The 21,640-nt window shown below is 34.3% G+C and overlaps 2 protein-coding genes across 2 annotated transcripts; both read right to left on the reverse strand.

The window, feature by feature from the left end:
* Positions 1 to 2,078: 2,078 nt before the first annotated feature.
* LOC145087528 (caffeoyl-CoA O-methyltransferase-like) lies at positions 2,079 to 3,089 on the reverse strand. Its single transcript, XM_079025496.1, has 2 exons — positions 2,860 to 3,089; positions 2,079 to 2,742 (listed from the first exon to the last, which is right to left on the reverse strand). The coding sequence occupies exons 1-2, from the start codon at positions 3,021 to 3,023 to the stop codon at positions 2,172 to 2,174; spliced, it is 735 nt and encodes a 244-aa protein (XP_078881622.1). The 5' UTR covers positions 3,024 to 3,089; the 3' UTR covers positions 2,079 to 2,171.
* A 14,993-nt stretch (positions 3,090 to 18,082) lies between these two features.
* On the reverse strand, positions 18,083 to 19,180 carry LOC145087529 (caffeoyl-CoA O-methyltransferase). Its single transcript, XM_079025498.1, has 2 exons — positions 18,930 to 19,180; positions 18,083 to 18,791 (listed from the first exon to the last, which is right to left on the reverse strand). Exons 1-2 carry the CDS (start codon positions 19,091 to 19,093, stop codon positions 18,221 to 18,223), a joined length of 735 nt encoding a protein of 244 aa, XP_078881624.1. The 5' UTR covers positions 19,094 to 19,180; the 3' UTR covers positions 18,083 to 18,220.
* Between the last annotated feature and the right edge of the window lie 2,460 nt (positions 19,181 to 21,640).

Here is a 21,640-nt window from a genome sequence, read left to right on the forward strand (position 1 = left end):
TTGATGGGTTGTTTTGACATTAAGGTAACATTGGTGATGTTTTTGAAATATTCATAATAAGTCTTCCGCAAATGTAATCTGTTAAAAAATGTTTAAAAAAAACCTTTGGGTGAAAAATCACAGTGTTACAGAAGGCAGATTCCAGCGAGAACAATGGTGGTGGCAGTTAAATGTTGGTGAGGATCAACAACAATATTTCTACCTTTGTGGGGATCTCAAATTTCCGACAAAATACTCGTAATTCCTTCAACCAACATGTATATTTAGTGCGGAGAGGAGGGAATGAAAAAAAAAAGATAAAAAAAAAACCGAAGTCTCACATGTTAATGTCGCTGGAAATGGTGCTTCGGCGTCGTTGATGTGACGTTGTCGGTGATACCTTTGGGGTCGCCGGTGATGAGCTTTGTTGCCGATGTAGTGGACGATGATGTGGCTTTGGACGGAGAAAATCGAGGTTTCGCTGAGGCAGAAAGGGAAATCGATCGAGGAAGAAGATGCGATAAAAGGGGAAAGAACGAGGGAAGATGGGTATTATCTGCGGAGGGTATTAGCGGCGACGGACACTAGCAACGATGGTATCCTTTAACGGCGACGAACGGAGTAATAGCGGCAACACCTTTAGAGGGAATCTTTGGTGATACTTTTTTTTAGTATTAGTGGTGACACTGTCATCAGTAACGGTGTCGCTGCTAAAAGTTGCATACAATGTGGATTTCTAGTCGTTGGATTAGGCACTAAATCAATGGCTATGATTTCACCTCAGCGTTTGACACGGATCGGCTTTAGCGCCGACGCACACCTTTGGTGGCCATAAATAACGCGGAAGTTGTTTGTCGCCACTAAAGGCTATTATTATTCTTGTAGTGTACGGCCAAATTTGGAAAACTGGAATCAACAATAAATTCTAATAAATAAACTTCTAAATAAGATATGAAATCTCAAAAAACAAGGAAAACGGATATTTTGTCAATTTATAAGGTGCTCCGGCCCGTCGGTACCTTTCTGTCGATATATCGAACGCCTCCAAAATTCCTTATGAATCAAAAGTTATGTTCTTTTTAACTTGGGCCTCTTTTGGTCTTATTTGTGTTCTCACTTGCCCATGAAACTTCTGCCATATCATTTATGTGCTCGCATCACTTCCAACAAGGTTGGGTTTAATAGATTTATGTTTATTACCTTGCTTAATATTGCAAAATCTGAAGTTGTTTGATTATCCGATCAGATTTTTCTGTAATGTTTAAAAAAAAAAAAAACAAAAAAAAAAACAAAAAACTTTTCTTTAAGTAGCAGTTAGTGTCCTGGTTAATAACCTACACTAGATATTAGGCTGTTGCTAAAATTTGTCGCAAATTAGTGATAAATTTATGGTCTTGTGGCCATTTGATGGGTTTCAAATTTTGTGGCAAACTTGATTGGAAGATGCACGGCTTCATTGGTCACTGAATTTCGAAGTATCCAATGCTAAATTCGTCTTTTAAATTTTGGCATGTTTTTTTTCCAATCTGTCGCTAAATACCATGATACAATGAACTCTTTTGATTTTTTTTTTATTTTTTTTCTTTGTTTTATTTTTTTTATTTTTATATATAATATTTTCAATAAGATTAAAGGCCAACCAATTCATTGTATTACCAAAATAGAGTTCCTATTGTGTATGATGACATATTTCTAAACTTGAAATATTTGTCAACAAGGTTATATAAATGATAGTATATAAATATACCACATTATGATTTACGCAATTTAAAACATGAATGCAAATTGTTGCTGGGTTAATCGGTTGGTTCAACGGGTCATGGGTCGGATCTAGTTCATGATCCAGGAGTGTTTGATTGAGTCATGCTGAAATAAAGGGATTATACCATGTTCTAGAAGGTGCACAACAGAAAATGGTCAGGTTGACCAAGTTTATAGGAGATACGAGATTAGCATGTGCATGTTTGTTTTTTTACTTACAAATAGGTGTTATTTTCCTTTTGTATTTTCACCTTTTTCCATCAGAATAGTGAAGCTTCTGCATATCCTATTTGTTGTAACTACGTGAGAGTGTGTGTTGTGTGTGTGTTTTCAAGGGCTTGTGCCAACAATTGTCGCATTACTGAAAGGAAATAATCAATCAAACATGTGAATCATTTACAAGTTTATTTTGGTTGATCCGTTATATGTGATTAGCTTATTCGGCGACATAGAGTGATTCCATCACCCACAGGAAGCTGACAGATCTCTACTCTTGGATCAGCAGCAAGGGCTTTGTTGAGCTCTAACACGAAGTCTCTGTAATATCTAACATACTTCCGAAGTGGGGCATCTGCAGGTGCCACCAAAGACCCATTCCAAAGGGTGTTATCATAACCAATCACACCTCCAATTTTAACAAGATCGATTAACCTTTTGTGGTAGTTAAGGTAGTTGTCTTTATCGGCATCCACAAAAATGAAGTCAAATGATCCATGGAATTTTGCATCTTCTATCATTTGGTCAAGAAGAGGAAGAGCAGGACCTTCTCTAAAGTCAATCTTGTGAGCAACACCTGCTTTCTCAATAATCGGAAGGCCAATTTCGTAATTTTCACGGTTTATATCCAAAGCCAATATCTTTCCGTCTTCTGGTAGAGCAAGCGCAGTAGAAAGAAGAGAATAACCGGTGTAAACACCAATCTCCATTGTGTTCTTAGCATTTATGAGCTTGAGAAGTAAGTTCAAGAACTGTCCTTCATCAGCAGACGTCGTCATGAGATTCCTGCATTTAGTAGTACAAGTAAAACAGATTAGACAACGAAAAGCACCCACAATGGTAATCCTGTTACGTACTCATAATATGTTATAACATTAGGAAATGCTTGCACTTATGACTTACCAAGGGTGTTTAGCAGTGACCTCACGAAGCTCTTTCATGGATTCTGGCTCTCTCGGGTAAACACTGGTTTCAAGAATGTATTGGTAAAGTGCATCGCTTTGAAGGAGACTCTTGTGGCCAACTTCTTGGTGTTTTGCAGGCTGAATTTCTCCGGTGGCGGCCATTATTGTGGGGAATCTCTGGTGTTGGAGTATGATTAATGGTGGGTTGAACTTGAAATTAGTCTGAAATTGAAGGATTGGGTGTATGGGAATATATAGGGAGTGGGCATTGAGTATCGGAAGGTGGAGGGGTGTTGCCGGTATGGTTGTGGCCTTGTTGGTGGGGTTGGTGAGACTTGAGTTTTCGTTGCAGATGTGGACTTAGCCAACCATAGTGGAAACCACGAGTTGCTAAAACCCACTTGTTTTATTCTAGTTTTTTATAATAAAAGGATATGTCAATTTAGTTGATCGGTTATATTAGGGTGAGAAACGCGGCTCCAAACCTGACCCAAACCGGACGGAACTCGATTCAAATAGAAACTAAAGACCCTCAAAGGAAGATCTGGGGACCGGAGCTCAATGAGTAATCCGGTTCTGTTTTTCACTTGTCAAGGATTTGGGCTTGCCGCTCGCAATATAACTGCAGCAATATGTAAATAGCCGAATGGATACTGTTATGCAATTTTTTGAAAAAGAAAATCGTTACATTTGTTATGAAGTTTGTTAAATGTGGTTTTATGCTTATTTAAAAGTTAGAATTTAGTTGGGGCATTCAGAATGTATTAAACTTAGGCCATCTCCAATAAGAGTTTAATGGGAAATTTAATCTAATTAAACTCAAATCCTCGTTGTCGGAAAATGACTAAGATTCAATGGAACAGAGAGTTAAATCTCATTGAACTCTATATTCTCTTTCATCACACACACACACACATACATATATATATATATATATATATATATATATATATATATATATATATATATATATATATATAAATTATTTTTTATTTTAAAATTTTAATTAATGTTAATTTTAATTGTAGTTTTTAGTTTTTAATTTCATGCTAATTAATTTTTTTTTAAAATAACAATAAATAAAAAGAAAAATGATAAATGATGTGACAATTCATTAAATTGTACAGAGTCTAATGGAATGTAAAGTTTAATAGGTAAAGTTGTATATTGAGTGAAATCTACATATATTAATCCATTGAACTCATATGAGTTCAATGCATTGAAGATGGTCTTATTAGAGTTTAATGGATTGACACATCATCATTTTATTTATTATATAACTTTATATTAATTTTCCTATAATGTATTGAACTCAATAGAGTTCAATGAAATATATATTTAGGGGGTGTTTGGCTTAGCTTTTTACAGCCAAAAGTCTTTTTTGGAAAAGAAAAAAAAGCAAAAGATGTTTGGCAAACTAGTTTTAGAAGCTACTTTTGAAGTTTTTACATAAGGAAAAGGAACTTTTTGGAAAAGTCAGGAAATCCTGACTTTTTGTAACTTTTCCAAAAAAGACTTTTGGGGTTTAAAAAGTTAAGCCAAACACCCCCTTAATAGTTAAAATCTTTTTGTTTCCCACTGAAAAATTTAATGACCATTGAACTTCATATCATTGAATGACAAAATGACATCCCACAATGATAGAGTTTAATTCATTGAATGCCAAAATGACATTCCACAATGATAGAGTTTAATCCATTGAATGTCAATTATGCATGTCAATTCATTCAACTCTCACATTGAACTATGCATTATGGATGTTCTTAGTAAGATTAGTAATACGCCGATAACAAATTACAAACACTTACTTTAAACACTTCATTTTTTTAAACAACTATAAAATCAAATAGTTTAGTACTTTTATACGTAAAGTTAGGGCAAATTAGCACATGGGCAAAGAATCAAGAGACTACAATTCTTGTCATGTCTATTATTTTTTATATTTTTCTTTATCACATGTTTATTCAATAAGATAAAGAGATTCCAACTATATTAGGGTAAATCATATATATATATATATATATATATATATATATATATATATATATATATATATATATATATTATATGATGCATGCTTACAAGTTTTAACATTAACACCTTGTTCTTAAGTTTTTTTTTTTTTGTAAATTCATTAAAGTAAAGAGAAGGAAAATTTTGACAGAAAGAAAGGAAGGCGAAGAAAAATATTCATTATTCTGTGTTTTCGAATTCGAAGGAGATGAAAGGAAAGGAAATGAAAATTTTTAGTTTTTGTGTTTCTGAGTTAGGAGGAAAAAGAAAATAAACTTAAAATTTTCCTTCCCCTCACTTTCTTCCCAAATCCGCCCAATTTGAAAGGAAATTTTGGAAGGAAAATATGACTCCAAAATCCTTTCCCTCCCCTCACTTTCCTTCCATTAATGAAACTCGGGAACACGATTTTCCTTCGACACCCCTCACTTTCCCTCTGTATCCTCTCATTTTTCTCCTTAAGTGGAACTCGGGAACAAGACGTAAAAGAAATATAAAATCAAATCAAAAAATATTAAAAGAAAAATTAAATCCAAATAAAACACTAAAATGTTTGTTCCGAAATCCAAAAAATAAATTAAACTGTTAAAAAACTCACAACTACGATTTTCCCAACATCTTCATTTCTTATATCATTTTAGGACAAGAAACAGAAGGTTTTCAAGAACTTACAAGAGAACCTCACTACATAAATCCTAAACTACTCTCATAACAAAACACTCAAACCCTAAACTAAAGATACAATCAAAAGATGTAAGAACTAAGATCTACTCATCCAAAACAAATGATCAACAAGAAAAGAACAACAAATACACTGAACTATTAACGATCTAACAACGAGAAACCCTAAACACAGAGAAACCCTAATCGTATAGCAAAGCTTCAAGTTGAATAAACCAGATGAGAAGTGATCGAGAGTACTCTCCAGATACACTCTCTCTCTTCTTTTATATGCTATCCAAGTAAATCGGATCCAACCCAAGTCTTCTTGACCCGCTTTAAGATCCGCGTGCATTTTCCTGTAAAATCACTTAACTCCAGAAGAACAAGACTTGTACACATTACACCCTCTAAGTTATAAATAAATATGAGATTGCAAAACTGTATTACCCTTATTTTCAACATCCCCCCTCAATCGAAATATTTATTTTTCATTTTTTTTAAAAACATCTACAAGACCCATTTTGTTAGACAGAAAATCATGTTGTTTTATAGTTAAAGATTTGGTAAGAACATCTGCAGTTTGTTCAGAGGAACAAATTTTGACCAATTTTATCACACCACTAGAAAATTTTTCTCTAACAAAATGCAGATCAATTTCAAAATGCTTTGTCCTCTCATGAAAAACAGGATTTAAAGCCAATTTAATAGTTGACTCATTATCACAAAAAACTGAAACTGGAATTAATTCCTTAATTCCTAACTCAAACAAAATTTTTAACACCCAAATTATTTCACATGTAATAGAACCAAGAGCCCTATATTCAGCTTTAGTAGAAGATCTAGAAACAGTAGATTGTTTCTTACTCTTCCAAGATATCAAACAATTGTTAAAATAGACCAAATATCCAGACACTGACTTTCTTGTAACCAAGCACTTAGCCCAATCTGCGTCTACAAATCCTTTAAGTTCAAAACTGTCAAATTTTGTTATAGCTACTCCCTTTCCTGGACTATTCTTTAAATATCTTAAAAGTCTCAAAGCAACTTTAAGATGAGACCTGTTAGGTCTATGCATGAATTGACTAAGCACTTGAACAACATAAGAAATGTTAGGTCTAGTAACAGTTAGGTATATTAATTTCCCTATCAGTTTTTGAAATTCCATTTTATTTTCTAATAAAGCATTTCCTTTATCTTTTCCACCAGAATCTAACCCAAAATTTGTTTCCAAAGGTGTACTTACAGGTTTACATGCAAGCATACCATACTCATGTAATAACTCTAAACAATATTTTCTTTGATTTAAGCATAAACCATTATTAAACCTTACTACTTCAATTCCCAAAAAATACTTCAAAACTCCAAGATCTTTAATTAAAAACTGAGTTTTCATGAAATTTTTAACTTTCTGTAATTCATGTTCACAATTTCCAGTCAAAATAATGTCATCTACATATACAAGTAACACAGTTAACGAACCTTCAAACTTCCTCACAAATAAGGAATAGTCACTTATACTTTGCTGAAAACCATATAAAAATAAAGAAGAACAAAGTTTTTCATTCCATTTTCTAGGGGCTTGTTTTAATCCATATAAAGATTTAGTAAGTTTACACACCCTAGAATCACCAGCAGAATAATATCCAGGAGGAAGAGACATATAAACATCCTCAGTTAAATCACCATATAAAAAAGCATTATTAATATCAAGTTGATATAAAGGCCACGAATTATGAACAGATAAAGAAATAACAATACGAACAGTCACAGTTTTTGCAACTGGAGAAAAAGTTTCTTCAAAATCTATTCCTTCTCTTTGGTTATACCCTTTAGCTACCAAACGAGCTTTATATCTTTCTACTTCACCACTGGATTTATATTTAATTTTGAAAACCCACTTACAACCTATTGGTTTTCTATTTTTAGGCAAATTAGTAATTTCCCAAGTATTATTTCGATGGAGTGCCTCCATCTCTTCATTCATTGCTTTAACCCAGTTAGGATCAGTTAAAGCTTTCTTATAATCTTTTGGTTCAACAATTTTATTTAAATTTGAAATAAAGCATTTTGTGTTATTATCTAATAAGGAATAATTGATAGACCTTTCAATACCATATTTATATTTAACTTCAACAATATAATCAGCAAACTTAACAGACATATGTGACTCACGTCTAGACCTAGAAGAACCTATAGACTGCTCAACAGAAGGAATTAAAGGTGACTGACTACTTTCCTCAGAAATATCAAAAGAAGAAGGAACAAAACCAACAGAAGGAGGCACAACTGCCTCGCCACTACAGTTGATAATATCATTAGAATTATTATTATCCAAGTGAGTGGTTGCATCAGCACCATCCAACTGTGACTCTATTCTCAACTCATCAGGATCAATAGAATCATTTAAGTATTCATTAGTATCAAAATCATCATAGGAAAATGGATCACTAGGGCCAAAAATATGTAAAGTTTTGTCAACATTTGTTGACTTTAATTTGTAAGGAAACACAGACTCATAAAATTTCACATCCCTGGACATAAAAGAAGTTTTAGTATCCAGACTAAAAAGTTTATAAGCCTTTTTATCAGATGAATACCCTAATAAACACATTTTTCAGCACGCTCAGAAAACTTATCATTAATATTTTGTTTGACAGCAAAGCAAAGGCAACCAAAAATTCTCAGATGATCGAAATTAGGAGCCTTTTTAAAAAGAAGTTCATAAGGAGAAGAACCATTTAAAACTAAAGTAGGCATTCTATTTATCAAAAAACAGAGGTTAAAACAACATTTGCCCAAAACCTTAAAGGAACTGCTGATTGAAACAAAAGAGATCGTGCAACATTAAGAATGTGCCTGTGCTTTCTTTCCACAGCCCCATTTTGTTGTGGAGTATAAGCACAGGAAGTCTGATGAATGATACCTCGTTCTATACAAAAACATCTCATTTGATTATTAACAAACTCAGTACCATTATCAGAACGCACAACCTTAATATTAACACTAAATTGATTTAATAAAATATTCACAAAAGATTTAAAAGAATCAAAAACTTCACTTTTAGACCTTAAAAGAAAAACCCAAGTAGCCCTAGCAAATCATCAACAATAGTCAGAAAATATTTAAATCCTTCTACAGAAGCAAGTCTATAGGGACCCCAAACATCTAGATGAATTAATTCTCCTAACTGAGTTGAACTATGTTGACTAAGAGAAAAAGACTATCTAGTCTGTTTAGCTCTGTGACACACATCACAAGGGGGAAGAGATTCATTTCCTAACTTCAGCTTATCTTTTAATGAGTTTAAAGCTTGGTCAGCAGGATGACCAAGTCTGCTATGCCAAGTTAACTTTGAAACACAACATTTAGAATTATTTAGACTAACTGAATTACCTGAGGGAACATGATCTAGATAATATAGTCCCCCAGACTCTCTACCATTCTCCACCATCTTCTTTGATAGTGAATCCTGAATTTTACAGTTATGTTCAGAAAAAATCACCTCACATCCATTATCCTTACACAATTTATGTACAGACAAAAGATTAACATTAAAATCTGGCACAACAAAAACATCAAATAAAGTAAGATTAGAGGATAAGTGAATATTCCCAATCTTATTTATTGATGCCGAAGAACCATTAGGATGTTTCACAAGAAGATTAAGTTTAGACACATCCACAGTGTCTTGGAGTTGTGACTATGAGGCAATCATATGTTGATTTGCCCCAGAATCAACAATCCAACTTTGAGAATTATTTAAACTAACAGTGGAATTAAAACAATATGTTGATGTACTTGCCATATTTGCAGCAACAGATACATCCTCACTAGCAGAGTTCTCATTTATGAGACGAAGAAATTTAGAATACTGTTCACTAGTGAGATAGTGACATTCACTACTAGGAACTGAACCAGAAGAAACTCCAGAATTGTTGGTTGGAACAACAGAAGAAGAGTTCACAGGAAAAGACTTATTTTGATAATTATTATTATCATTCTTAGGTTTAAAATCTTTTGGATAACCAATCAATTTATAACATCTCTCTATAGTGTGACCCTTAAGATTGCAATGCTTACACTGTAAACCTTGATTTCTAAACCTATTTTGACCTTGACCCCTTTTTGAATCAGTAACTTTACTATTAAAAACAGACACTTGGGGCTTTGAAGAAGAAACAGAACTCAGAGAACCATTTTTTTGAAGAGATTCCTCTCTAGAGAGAATTGAAAAAGCTGTTTCAACATTAAGTAAAGGTTCCATTAAAAGAATGTGACTTTTAACTTGATTGTACACATCATCAAGACCACTCAAAAACTGCATTAATTTCATCATTTTAGAATGATCATTAAGTTTAGTAGCAGCCACACATACACATTCAGTTAAACTAGTCAAACCATCAAATTCTTTCCACAAAGAGTCAAGTTTATTATAATATTTGGAAAGAGAAGTACCATTTTGTTTTAAGGTATTTATCTGCTGATAGATATTAAAAATTACTGAACCATCAGCCTTATTATAAGTTTCAAATAATTCATCCCAAATACTTTTAGCATTATCAGAATGAACATGACTAGCATATATAGTTTCTGAAATTGATCCTAGCAACCAATTACACACAACAGCATTTACACGTTCCCATTTGGCACTTTTAGTGTTATCAGTTTTTTCCCGAGTTAAAGTTACATCTACAAAACCCAATTTATTTCTAGCCTTAAGGCCCCTAGTCATAGCACTACGCCATACTCGAAAGTTTCATTTCCAGTCAATTTTATTGTAATAATAGAAGCAACTGAATTATCAGATGGATGAATGTACAAAGGGTCATCAAAATCAACAGGAACATCCTTGGGAGTATCACTCCCTTCAGAAGTTTCACCAGTCATGACTAGTCACAAAAGACACATAAGAAACAAGCAACCGGAAATACAAAACAGAAAAAAAAAAAAAAACTTAAAAGAAAACAGACACCTGTGTGACTTAAAGTCCAGATGGTCACCACTATTTTTCGGGGCCCAAGGCAATCAACACAGAGTCTAGATCAGAAAACAAATTAAAGATAGCAACGAGACCAATCAAGGAAACAACAAGTACAAACTAAATCAAGTAATCAAATAAGCACAAATATGTCACTGATGTACTCAAGACATCAGAACTCACACATCTACGATAAAAAAGTTGAGAAGGGAACTAGAAATTGCTCACAGTGATACTAAACAGATGTTACAAGGCAAAAGACCGCTCACCTCCCCTAGGGTTGTTCCCTGTCAAAGTTATTTCAGACACTAGTCCGTTCCCTGACAGAGAACTTGAACCTTTTGCAGGGATTAAGTGAGCAGACAAGAAACGCTGAGAAGATTTTCCAAGATCGAACCACAGATCCTCAAGAATCGGACAATATCATCAAACTGCAAATGACATAACAGCTTCGCAGTAACTTGTTTCTTAACAAAAAATATGTAATCAACAAACAAACGATCTGAAGATGATCGGACTCAAGGATACACAGAAAAAAATATGAGTAAGACAAACCTGTACAAGAATGTCTTCAAATCACCAAGATCTTCAACAAATACTACACCATAGCTCTGATACCATGTTAAAAAACTCACAACTACGATTTTCCCAACATCTTCATTTCTTATATCATTTTAGGACAAAGAAACAGAAGGTTTTCAAGAACTTACAAGAGAACCTCACTACATAAATCCTAAACTACTCTCATAACAAAACACTCAAACCCTAAACTACAGATACAATCAGAAGATGTAAGAACTAAGATCTACTCATCCGAAACAAATGATCAACAAGAAAAGAACAACAAATACACTGAACTATTAACGATCTAACAACGAGAAACCCTAAACACAGAGAAACCCTAATCGTATAGCAAAGCTTCAAGTTGAATAAACCAGATGAGAAGTGATCGAGAGTACTCTCCAGATACACTCTCTCTCTTCTTTATATGCTATCCAAGTAAATCGGATCCAACCCAAGTCTTCTTGACCCGCTTTAAGATCCGCGTGCATTTTCCTGTAAAATCACTTAACTCCAGAAGAACAAGACTTGTACACATTACACCCTCTAAGTTATAAATAAATATGAGATTGCAAAACTGTATTACCCTTATTTTCAACATAATCATTAATTATCTTTTTTTTCGGTCTTGCTGATTTATTGCTTCTTTTATATATATATATATATATATATATATATATATATATATATATATATATATATATATATATATATATATATATATATCTCCAGAAAAGTTCCAAAATTTTAGTCCAATTTGTGAAAAAGTCTCAAACTAAATTTTGTTTATAGAAAAGCACAAACTACCTGCTAAATTTTCGGAAAAAAAAAATCTTTTTTTGCCGGTTTCGTAGATTTAGCCGTTATTCTGTCCTTTTTCGTTAGTTTGTTCAAAATATTAGGAATTTTTTGAAAATTAGCCGATAACCAAAATATTATGACTTTTATGAAAATTACTATGGAATTAATGGATATTATTATTAACAAATCATTTATAAACATAATGAATATTTTTTATTATAAACAAAGGAAATATATTTGTTTCTAATTTCTAGGAATAGAATGGTCGACACGGTCTGTTGTTTGTTGACCACTTCAAACTCATTGTGTTCCTCCTATGTATCGTTATACAAGAATTGATAATATTTATTAATACACAATCAATAAGTGTCTACTTTTTATTAGGTGTGACTCTATAGGATCACATGTTATTAGAAAATATCATTAAATAATAATTTTTGAATATATAGATCTTTCATTATGTTTTTTTAATGTAAATACCACCTAACTTCCATACATTAATCGGTAACAACTATCAAATTACAAACATAGTGAAAAATAAATTTTGAATGAAAATTTAAATAGATAATCACCCTACACTTTTTTCCATATAAACTATCATTCACGATTCACTTTTTCACATTTGATAGATGTGTGTTAGCCTATGGTTGTTACCGTGTGAGGTATCGATGTTGGGTGGTAGTTAGGTTAAACAACATAAAAGGAGCACCAACATTAGAAGAACACTCACTGAATACATCTCACCATCATACCCATAATGATGCATAGGAGGAACGTAGAGAATTTGATGTGGTTAATAAGCAATAAAGGAGTACTTAGACCACCAATTTATTCCTATAAATTAACAAGTATATTTTTTTTATTATGTTTATAAATGATTTGTTAATAATAATATCCATTAATTCCATGGTAAAAGTCCCAATATTTTGGTTATAAGGTAGTTTCCGAAAAAGTCCCAAAATTTTAAACAAACTAACGAAAAAAGACGGAATACCGGCTAAATCTTTAAAACCGGACGAAAAGGATTTTTTCGAAGTTTTAACAGGTATTATGTGTTTTTCTGTAAATAAAATTTAGTTTAGGATTTTATCGTAAATTGGACTATAATTTTTGGACATTTCTCAAGATTTTCCTATATATATATATATATATATATATATATATATATATATATATATATATATATATATATATATATATATATATATATATATATATATATATATATATAAGAGATGACTAGAAATTTGGTCCCGTGATTTATCCTTTCTTTGGGGGTTTGGCCCATTTGGTTTTAAAATTGCAAATTTGGTACTTATTAGCATGTCTCATTGTTATTTTGTCTTATATAACACTTATGTAACCTTTTTATTAGAGCTTATGAACAAATATACTTTTGGCCTAGATGTAACAACTAAGGATTAATTATTTCAATTGAATACTCTTGAGTTCAAATCTTATTTGAAACATAAGTGGTATACTAATAATTTAAAATAGATTAGTTGTGTCAAAAAGTATTTATCTTAGTAATATACCAATAATGAATTAAGAATACTTACCTTAAGTACATCCTTAATATTTTAAAACGAATATAAAAAACTTCAAATAAACATAAAATCAAATATATGAGTACTTTTATATGTAAAAACATAAAGTTGACAGCAAATAGCACATCCCAACAAGAGACTCCAACAATAGTAATTACATAATTCAAAATAAAAAAATATAAAATAAAATTAAACAATACCGAAATAAACAATAAGACAATTTTTTTTCAAAAGCCAAAAACAAATTAAACGTTGATTATATTGATTATATTTCTTTATAATTTTTCTTTATCAAATTTGTATTTTTTTTTTCTACTATCTGTATAGGAAAAAAAAGGTAGTTAGTATCTACTAATTATAAGATAGAACTTCAAATTTGGTCCATGTGGTTTGTCATTTTTTGAGTTATGGGTCCATGTGGTTTCAAAATTAAAATTTGATCATTTTGGTAGATTTCATTGTAGTTTTGGTATAGATAACACTTATTTAACTTCTCTTTAAAATTTTATGAAACTATCTATTATGAAACTGGTTGTGAAACCCGTATGTTATACGGGTTGTGTAACGCCCCGATTCTCAGGTATTGAATTAATATAAGAATTTTCTTGTTTTCAAGGTCTACTCGACGAGTTGGTTGCCCTACTCATCGAGTAGCAACGGTTTGGTCCGCGTGTTTAAGTGACCTACTCGCCGAGTCTAATAAGGGACTCGACGAGTAGGAGCTGGCAGATGAAACCCTAAATTTCGGGGCATTGCACCCTATTTAAAGGATCATTGGCCTCCCCCAGCCTCCCCTTTATAGCCTCTTGTCTCTCTTTAACCCTAATTCGAGTGTGTGTGTTCTTTTGGAGAGTTTAAGCTTGGAGGAAGGATTTTGGTGAAGGAATCACTTGGGAAAACAAGCTAGTTGAAGCAAGAGCTCGTGGGATTCAAGTTCTGCATCAGTAAGTACTCTCTTGAAGGCACTAGATCGTTTTCCTTGGCTCATTTTCTCCTAAGCCCTCTTGTGCATGAGTTTTAAGAAAGGTTTCTCGTGATTAAGCCAAGATCTGAAGTTGTAACTTCAGATCTAGTCTCCCCTTGGCTTATAGATTCATAAAGTCATCAACTTTTCCTAGTATGAGCTTTCCCTCGAGGATGTGACCTCATTACGAGCTTAGTTTTTTTTCATTTTAGGGTCTTAAAGCCTTGCATGCACATAAAGTTTTCAACTTTATGAGACAAGCGTGTCTAAGGAAGTTGGATCTGCAATTTGGGGCCTTAGCATGGCTTAAAAAGTGTATGTATGGTTAAAGGGCTAAAGGGACTCGGCAAGTCGCATAGCCGACTCGGCGAGTCAGATGAAGATGGGCATGAACTCGGTGAGTTGGATGAACAACTCGACGAGTCCGATGAAGGTTGCCGTAGACTCGACGAGTTGTATGAACAACTCGGCGAGTCGGTTAAGGTTTCCCCAATTGATGGATGTGTGTGAACTTGTCGAGTTGCAAGGAGGAAACGCGACGAGTTACCTTAGAGTTTCGATCGCGAGCCTTAGGAACTCAATGAGTCACTCTGGTGACTCGGCAAGTGGACGAGTATCTTAAGGAACTCGGCGAGTAGCTGAGGATACTCGACGAGTTGGGGTCAATATGGACTGTTGACCTTGACTGTGACTTTGAATTTGACCAGGGGTTGACTAGTTGACTTATGGGGTACCTTGAAAGGTTGAGAACTTACGAGTATGGTTTTATTATGATAATAGGTGGTGGAGTTTGTGGCAGCGATCCGAGAGTTGGAGTTTATCTATCGAGCCGACTTTTGCGAGGTGAGTTATCCTCACTATATCAACAGGGTCTAAGGCACCAAGGTCGGCCCTTGATGATTTACATACTGGTTTAGGATGGTTGCTATGTTAGATTTCATCCTGGTTTTAGGATGGTTGTTATGTTAGATTTCATCTTGGTTTAGGATGGTTGCTATGTTAGTAATATGTTAGATTGATATCCTGGTTATACAATGTTTGCTATGTTAGAGATCGGTTAGATATGTATGACTATCTGTTATTGCATGCTAGCATATAATATTTATGTGCACATGTTTATTGGTTGGGGAAAGGGTTGAGGTAGGTCCTGCTGTGTGCAGTAGGCCAAGACACCTTGGGCGGACCGGGTAGACTACCGGTCGGGGCCGGGCAAATCTAGTTAGGTCGAAGGCCCAACGAGCGGTCTGGATAAGCTGAAGGCCCCGAGGAGGGAGGTCCAGACGTGTCGAGGGCTCGGAGAGCGGTCCAGATAGACTGAGGACCGGGAGTCGTTCAAGTCAGACCGATGGCTCATTATGCATGATGTATTGTTGTTTATATGTTTGAATGATATTGTTATATCTGTATGACGTTGGTATTTTAGGGAAAACTCACTAAGCTTCGAGTTTACAGTTGTTGATTATGTTTCATGTACTTCTGATGATCGCGGGAAGGCGAAGACGTCATTGTACCGCTCCTCACATTTTATGATTTATGATTTAATTCTGGGATACTCTAACAATATACTATTTTGAAAACAAGTTTTGTAATAATCATGTGCTTTGAAATGTTTTACAAGTTTAAATTTGACATGATTTTTATGGGTGTTACAGGTTGGATAAAACAAAAAAATAAATATCAAGGTTTAAACAAAAATTTATTTAAATTTGAAATTTAAAATTTAAAAGGAAACATATCAAATACTATATGAGTTGTAATATTGTAATTTAATGTCTATTTTTAATTAAGGCAATTATTAATTGAGATATAAATATTAAGTGTTAATTAAGAAAAGATAAAAAAAATAAGAAAATGACAAAATGGAAAAAAACAAAACATTTATTCAAAAATACCAAAAAATGACATGTGTCCAATTTAATGAAAAAGTGACATGTGACAAAATTATTTTCATTTATTTTGGAGGATAAAAACTCTCTCTCTCTCTCTCTCTCTCTCTCTCTCTCTCTCTCTCTCTCTCTCTCTCTCTCTCTCTCTCTCTCTCTCTCACACACACACACACACAGATACACTCGCACACATCAATTTCCATTTCCATTCTTATCTTTGGACCTTTATAAATTTCTCCAGCAAAAACATTATGAAAAAGAATGTTTTTATGTGATGCTTACGTTCATATATATTTGCAGCAACTGTGAAAAAAAAGGAGGTGTGAATCATCTGGGTCTAGACCATTAAGCATCTTTTATTTGTCGCTTTCATTTACAATCATGAATAATTTGTGGTTTTTAATAAATAAAATAAGTAATATTTTTGAAAATTAAAGCTAATTACCCAACAATGTGGCATCATCCTTTAAAATATTGCATACGTTATCTACGTATAATTGACTTTCTTGATTTTCTTTTCATAGTGCATATACATATATATACACTTTCCATTATAACATTCTGCTTTTTTTTTCCTTCATTTTTTCCATTATAGCATAAGACCTTAAAAGTTAAATGATGTTCCAATCAATACATACATACATATACATACAAATACACTTTCCATTATAACATCCTATTTTGTTTTTTTTCAGTTTTTTTCATTATAGCATTGTAGTTTCTAAATCGCATATAAATACACAAACTACATACAAAAGGATCTATACATATAAATACACATATACAAAAATAATAGACATCCCAAAGCACATATACATACATCATATACATTCAAATCCACAAGCACATATACATACATCATACACATTCAAATACACATATATGATGCATATACAAATATATAAAATCACATGTACATACATCATACGCATCAAAAATACTAATATACATACACATCCACATATAAATACACTTCTATATACACAAAATCAACATATTATATGTAATAAAATAGAAAAACGAAAACCTGTCGTGTGGTGGCCGTGACGGTAGATTCCGGCGAGAACAGTGGTAGTGGCGGTTAAATGCTGGTGGGGATTGACAATAACATTTCTACCATGGTGGGGATCTCAAATTTCAGCACAATACTCCAAATTACTTCAACACCAACAAGTATATTCAGTGGCGAGAGGAGGAAATGAGAAGAAAACGAAAAACGAAGCCACTTGTTAATGTCGCCGGAAATGGTGCTTCGGTGCTGCTGACGTGACGTCACCGGTGATACCTTTGGGGTCGCCGATGATGAACTTTATTGTCAATGTAGTAGACGATGATGTGGCTTTGGACAGAGAAAGTCGAGGTTTTGCTGACGGGCATTAGCAGCGACAGTATCCTTTAGCGACGACAGGACCCTTAGTAGCAGTTAGTGTCCTGGTTAATAACCTACAATAGACATTCGTCCTTAATCATTTCATTGGTCGCTAGGCTGTTGCAAAAATTTGTCGCAAGTTAGTGATAAATTTGTGGGCTTGTGGCCATTTGATGGGTTTCAAATTTTGTGGTAAACTTGATTGGAAGAAGCACGGCTTTATTGGTCACTGAATTTCGAAGTATCCAACGCCAAATTCGTCTTTTTTTTTTTTTAATCTGTCGCTAAATACCATGATAGGATGAAATCTTTTGATTATTTTTTAATATTTTCAATAAGATTAAAGGCCAACCAATTCAAGATACAATTACCGAAATAGAGTTCCTATTGTGTTTGATGACATATTTCTAAACTTCAAATATTTGTCAACAAGGTTAAATGATATATAAATATAAAATTAACATTATGATTACGCAATTCAAAACATGAATGCAAATTGTCGCATTACAGAAAGGAAATAATCAATCAAACATGTGAATCATTTACAAGTTTATTTTGGTTGATCCGTTATATGTGATTAGCTTATTCGGCGACATAGAGTGATTCCATCACCCACAGGAAGCTGACAGATCTCTACTCTTGGATCAGCAGCAAGGGCTTTGTTGAGCTCTAACACGAAGTCTCTGTAATATCTAACATACTTCCGAAGTGGGGCATCTGCAGGTGCCACCAAAGACCCATTCCAAAGGGTGTTATCGTAGCCAATCACTCCCCCAATTTTAACAAGATCGATTAACCTTTTGTGGTAGTTAAGGTAGTTGTCTTTATCGGCATCCACAAAAATGAAGTCAAATGATCCATGGAATTTTGCATCTTCTACCATTTGGTCAAGAAGAGGAAGAGCAGGACCTTCTCTAAAGTCAATCTTGTGAGCAACACCTGCTTTCTCAATAATCGGAAGGCCAATTTCGTAATTTTCACGGTTTATATCCAAAGCCAATATCTTTCCATCTTCTGGTAGAGCAAGCGCGGTAGAAAGAAGGGAATAACCGGTGTAAACACCGATCTCCATCGTGTTCTTAGCATTTATGAGCTTAAGAAGTAAGTTCAAAAACTGCCCTTCATCAGCAGATGTCGTCATAAGATTCCTGCATTTAGTATTACAAGTAAAACGGATTAGATAACGAAAAGCAGCCACAACCCACAATGTTTTTATGGTATTCCACTTACGTACTCATGATATATGTTATCATATTAATTAGGAAATGCATGCACTAATGACTTACCAAGGGTGTTTAGCAGTGACCTCACGAAGCTCTTTCATGGATTCTGGCTCTCTCGGGTAAACACTGGTTTCAAGAATGTATTGGTAAAGTGCATCGCTTTGAAGGAGGCTTTTGTGGCCAACTTCTTGGTGTTTTGCAGGCTGAGTTTCTCCGGTGGTGGCCATTGTGAGGAATCTGTGGTGTGTTAGTGTGAAATGGAGATTAATGGTGGGTTGAACTTGAAATGAATCTGAAATTGAAGGATTGGGTGTATGGGAATATATAGGGAGTGGGCATGGAGGATCGGAAGGTGAAGGGATGGTGCCGGTGCGGTTGTGGTTGTGTCCTTGTTGGTGGGGTTGGTGAGACTTAAGCTTTCATTGCAGATGTGGACTTCGCCAACCATAGTGGAAACCACGAGTTGGTAAAACTCACTTGTTTAATTCTAGTTTTTTTATAATAAAAATATATGCCAATTTAGTTGATCGGTTTTATTAAGGGTGGAGACTGGTTCCAAACCCGATGCAAACTGGACCATACCCGAATGGAACCAAAACCGAAGACCCTCAAAGGAAGACTTTATCTATAGAAAACTTCAAATAAACATAAAATCAAATATATGAATACCGGAAAGACTTTATGTATAGGTTTCATAATCGATTTAGTCTTTATCATTTTTTAAGTCAATTGAGTCCTGATTAGGTTAACTTACTCAAAACAGGATTATTAGTGGGTTAACCAGTTAGTGAAACGTTTGTTTGTTTATGTGGACTATGGCATGGCATCTAAGGGTTAATAAACGATTCCCTTTCAATAAAACATAGTTTTATGCATATGTAAAGTGTTGCACCCGGTGAAAAACGAGAGAATCTAAAAAAATAGCTTGTTACGGTGCATCGTGCATCAGAAGATAATCTCCACCACGTTCTAGCTCATCGATTCCTATAATGTATGTAAAATGTAGTAATATTTTTCCTATGTGTTATTGCAGTGTCGTACGTACATGGAGGAAACAAATTACGATTCAGATGATTACGGAGAGGAATAGCTCGACTTTGAACTCATCGATGTTACAGTGGAAGAACATTTCAAGCCAAAAGGGATGGACAGGTACAAGGATGCAGTCTTGAACATTTTGTCTAATGATGAAGATAATGAAGTTGAATCTGATGAACATAGTGGCAATAAATATGTTGAGAATGGCACTACAAACGATGGAAGTACAAATAATGACAATACAGACGAAGAGGTAGATTGTAACATCCTATTTCGAGATAACCTAAACTTGGAGGCTCGAGTGGTAATTGACATGTGAAGGTCATGGGTTTCAAAGGATTAAGTTTCGACCTTGAGGAATAAGGTTCTTGGACTTGGTGTAATACTTTGGGCTTTGATAGGCATTGGGCTTAAATCAAAATTTGGGACCACAACGTGATAGAGTGATGGCCACGACGTGATGCATGGTTAATGAAAACAACGTTTCATTTTTCACCACGACGTTACAAGATAGGTACCACGACGTGGTGAACGCTCCAACACGAAACCCTAGCCTCTAAGCATGATTAAGAGCAAGCCCTTGGATTAGGGTATCCTCTTCAGTGTCCAACCCTCCAACACGAAACCCTATCTTCTATGCATGATTGAGAGCAAGTTTACTTAATTTTGGGTTTGTTCTTTAGACTTTGGTGAAGCTTAAGGGAGGAGGGAGTCTATATTGGTGCAAGGAAGCACGGACCAAGCCTGGATCCAACATCTTCTTTATATTTATGCTCTATTTAAGGTATATTGTTCATACCTTGGCACTTCTTCTAGATACAAGTTTGAGCTTGTTTTTGGGTGTTTTTGTCCCTTCCATGGATGCTCTTAGTATTTGAGGAACTCCAAAGCTTGTTATGGCTCTCTTATGGTCAATAGACCTCTGATGATTTAGAAAAGAATAATGTTTGGAGTCACCTTCTGTGCATACACAAGTTTTGGTCACATTAAGGACTTAATGGACTTAGGATTATAGATCTAGCCATGGGATGAAGTCCTAATGGATAAAGTAGGAAACTTTATCCATTAAGTCATTAAAAAGGACCAGATTTGAAGTTTTGGGTTTATATATGTAACGATTAAGCACTTAATGAAGAATATTGCATTCAACCATAAACCACGCCATGGCCAAGAGCTTGCCACGATGTGTTGGTCGTTGACAGAATGGGATGTGATCATTGGAGTCTCGTGTACATGGGCTAGAGTCAACACTCGATGAAATTTCCTTCGATTTGGCGAAGATTACCAGAAGAAGCTCAAATCCCAAACCTACCCTCTATTCCAGGTTACCAGGTGCAGATCATTGGAGTCTCGTGTACCTGGGCTAGATTCAATCCATCATTCCTTCTTCATCGTTAATTTCAATCCCACCGACGCAGAGGGGCGGGATGGCCATAGCAGTTCCTACACACTGGTGGAAGTGACGGTGGTGGAAAGATATGTGGAGGCGGTGTTGGTAATGGCGATTATAATGGAAGTGATGGTACAGATGTATATTATCATAATATAATCGAAGCAAACCCTGGAAATTCATTGATTCTCAGCAATTCGACGAAAGATAGAGGTAATTTAAAATATTCATAATTCACGGATTTCAATTTCTTGTTTTACCAGATCAAGTTTCATTTGGCTTCCGATCTATTAGCCAATTTTGATCTGATTTACTCATTCAAACAGATGCGAGGTGATTTCTCGAG

This window comes from Lactuca serriola, chromosome 2, assembly GCF_051521515.1.
Source record: "Lactuca serriola cultivar US96UC23 chromosome 2, Lser_US96UC23_V15, whole genome shotgun sequence".
NCBI classification, from domain to species: domain Eukaryota; kingdom Viridiplantae; phylum Streptophyta; class Magnoliopsida; order Asterales; family Asteraceae; genus Lactuca; species Lactuca serriola.

Coding starts and splice junctions, on each gene's coding strand:
- LOC145087528 (XM_079025496.1), bottom strand. CDS start 3,023: ATGGCCGCCACCGGAGAAATTCAGCCTGCAAAACACCAAGAAGTTGGC. Junction 2,743..2,859: donor GTCACTGCTAAACACCCTTG/GTAAGTCATAAG, acceptor TACTAAATGCAG/GAATCTCATGACGACGTCTG.
- LOC145087529 (XM_079025498.1), bottom strand. CDS start 19,093: ATGGCCACCACCGGAGAAACTCAGCCTGCAAAACACCAAGAAGTTGGC. Junction 18,792..18,929: donor GTCACTGCTAAACACCCTTG/GTAAGTCATTAG, acceptor TACTAAATGCAG/GAATCTTATGACGACATCTG.